The sequence below is a fragment of the Sceloporus undulatus genome, unplaced genomic scaffold, assembly GCF_019175285.1.
Source record: "Sceloporus undulatus isolate JIND9_A2432 ecotype Alabama unplaced genomic scaffold, SceUnd_v1.1 scaffold_23204, whole genome shotgun sequence".
Taxonomy (NCBI): Eukaryota; Metazoa; Chordata; class Lepidosauria; order Squamata; family Phrynosomatidae; genus Sceloporus; species Sceloporus undulatus.
Window position 1 is genome coordinate 1 of NW_024826119.1, and position 1,574 is coordinate 1,574.

Genomic DNA, 1,574 nt, shown 5'->3' on the forward strand with positions numbered 1-1,574 from the left:
GATCCGACCACTGTTCCAAAAAACAAAAATATAATAAACATAAAATAAAAATAAAGTCCCCCTTTAGTCAATTTACAGACGTAAAACCGCGAAATGCAACCCCTCCATTGTGCCGAGACTGCACAAACTGTGACCAGGAAGGAGACGTTTGAGGGCGAAGAAACAAAATGGCCGACCCAAAGGTGCCAAAATGGAGTCGGGGAGTTTTCCAGGCTTCTGGCGCGCGTTTCCCGTGACGGACTGAGGCGCGGCGCAGCGTCTAAGCCGCGGAGAGGCATGCCTGGCGAATGCTTTGCGCCCAAGTGTTGAGGAGTGCCGTGACGGAGTGCTTGTCCGGCAGCTGGAGCAGCTTGGACATCATGGACCGGTAGACTGACTGCAGGAAGGGGTTGGCGTCTGGGGAAAGGTCAAAGGCCGGAGGTCATTCGGAGGCAGCGCGACCTAGCAGTCGGTGCGCCCCCGAAGGGGACGCCGGGCGCATCTTACCGTATTGCTGGGGGTTGTCTATCCATAGAGGGCTCTGGTCCGGATAGTCGGCCGGGACGCTCAGCTGCAGTGGAGGGACGTTCGGGAGGTTCTTGTCATCTGCGACAGCAAGAAAAACGCACGTTTACGAAATTTCATAGGGGTCGGCGTTTGCATTGTGGAGGCACTGGCCACCCTCCGCACCCATTTGGCGTAGCGCAGAGCCCCTGGAAACCCCCGGACGGAGGCCGCAAGGGTTTCCTGTGCCGCCGCCAACATGGCCGCCGCGGCATCACATTCCGCCATTGCTCACCCAGGAGGCATAGCAGGTGGACGGTGCCGTTGTTGCTGCAGTGGGAAGGGTCCAGGTTGACCAGGAACTTGGGGTTGAGTCGCGCCACTTCGCCCTGGAGGACGTTGGGGATTGTCTGGCGGGGGTCCTCCTCCTCACCGCGGCGGCGCTTACGGGGGGACGGCGGCGGCGGTGGTGGAGCACTGCAGAAAGAGGAGGGATGGCATCAATCACAACAAACGCAAAAAGGGACAGATGGGCCAGGAAACTGGACGCTTGACCAGTTTGGACACAGCAGTTTCAGGCAAGGAGGGAAATGGACCCACAAGAAGGAACGAAGGAGGGTTATAAATAAAGAGTGAAGAAATGAGGAAAGAAAGAAAGAAAGGAAACAAAGGATGAAGGAAGAATAGAAAGAATGAGGAAAGAAATGAGGAAGGAGGAAAAGAAAGAAAGAGGAAACGATGGAGGAAGGAAGAATAGAAAGAAAGGAAAGAGGGAAGGAAGAGGGAAAGAAGGAAGAAAAGAAAGAGGGAAGGAACAAGGAAAGAGGGAAGGAAGGAAAGGACATGGAAAGGAAGGCAAGGAGGGAGGAAGGAAAGAAGGAAGGAAGGAAAAAAGAGACTGAGGAAAGAAGGAAAGAGAGAGTGAGAGAAGGAACAAAGGAAAGGAAAAAACAAGAAAGGACGGGAGGAAGGAAGGAAAGAGGGAAGGAATTAGTAAATAAGGAAAGAGAGAGTGAGGGAAGGAAGGAATTATTATTATTATTAAACTTTATTTCTATAGCGCTGTAATTATACACAGTGCTGTACAAAGT

At 52.6% G+C, this 1,574-nt stretch overlaps 1 protein-coding gene across 1 annotated transcript; it reads right to left on the reverse strand.

Moving 5' to 3' along the window:
- Window positions 1-6: 6 nt before the first annotated feature.
- LOC121918672 (mediator of RNA polymerase II transcription subunit 15-like) lies at window positions 7-974 on the reverse strand (the record flags this gene model as incomplete). Its single annotated transcript, XM_042444689.1, has 3 exons — window positions 7-396; window positions 487-585; window positions 779-974. Coding segments are annotated over 3 exons (432 nt in total), but the record flags the coding sequence as incomplete, so codon positions are not given.
- Window positions 975-1,574: the final 600 nt, after the last annotated feature.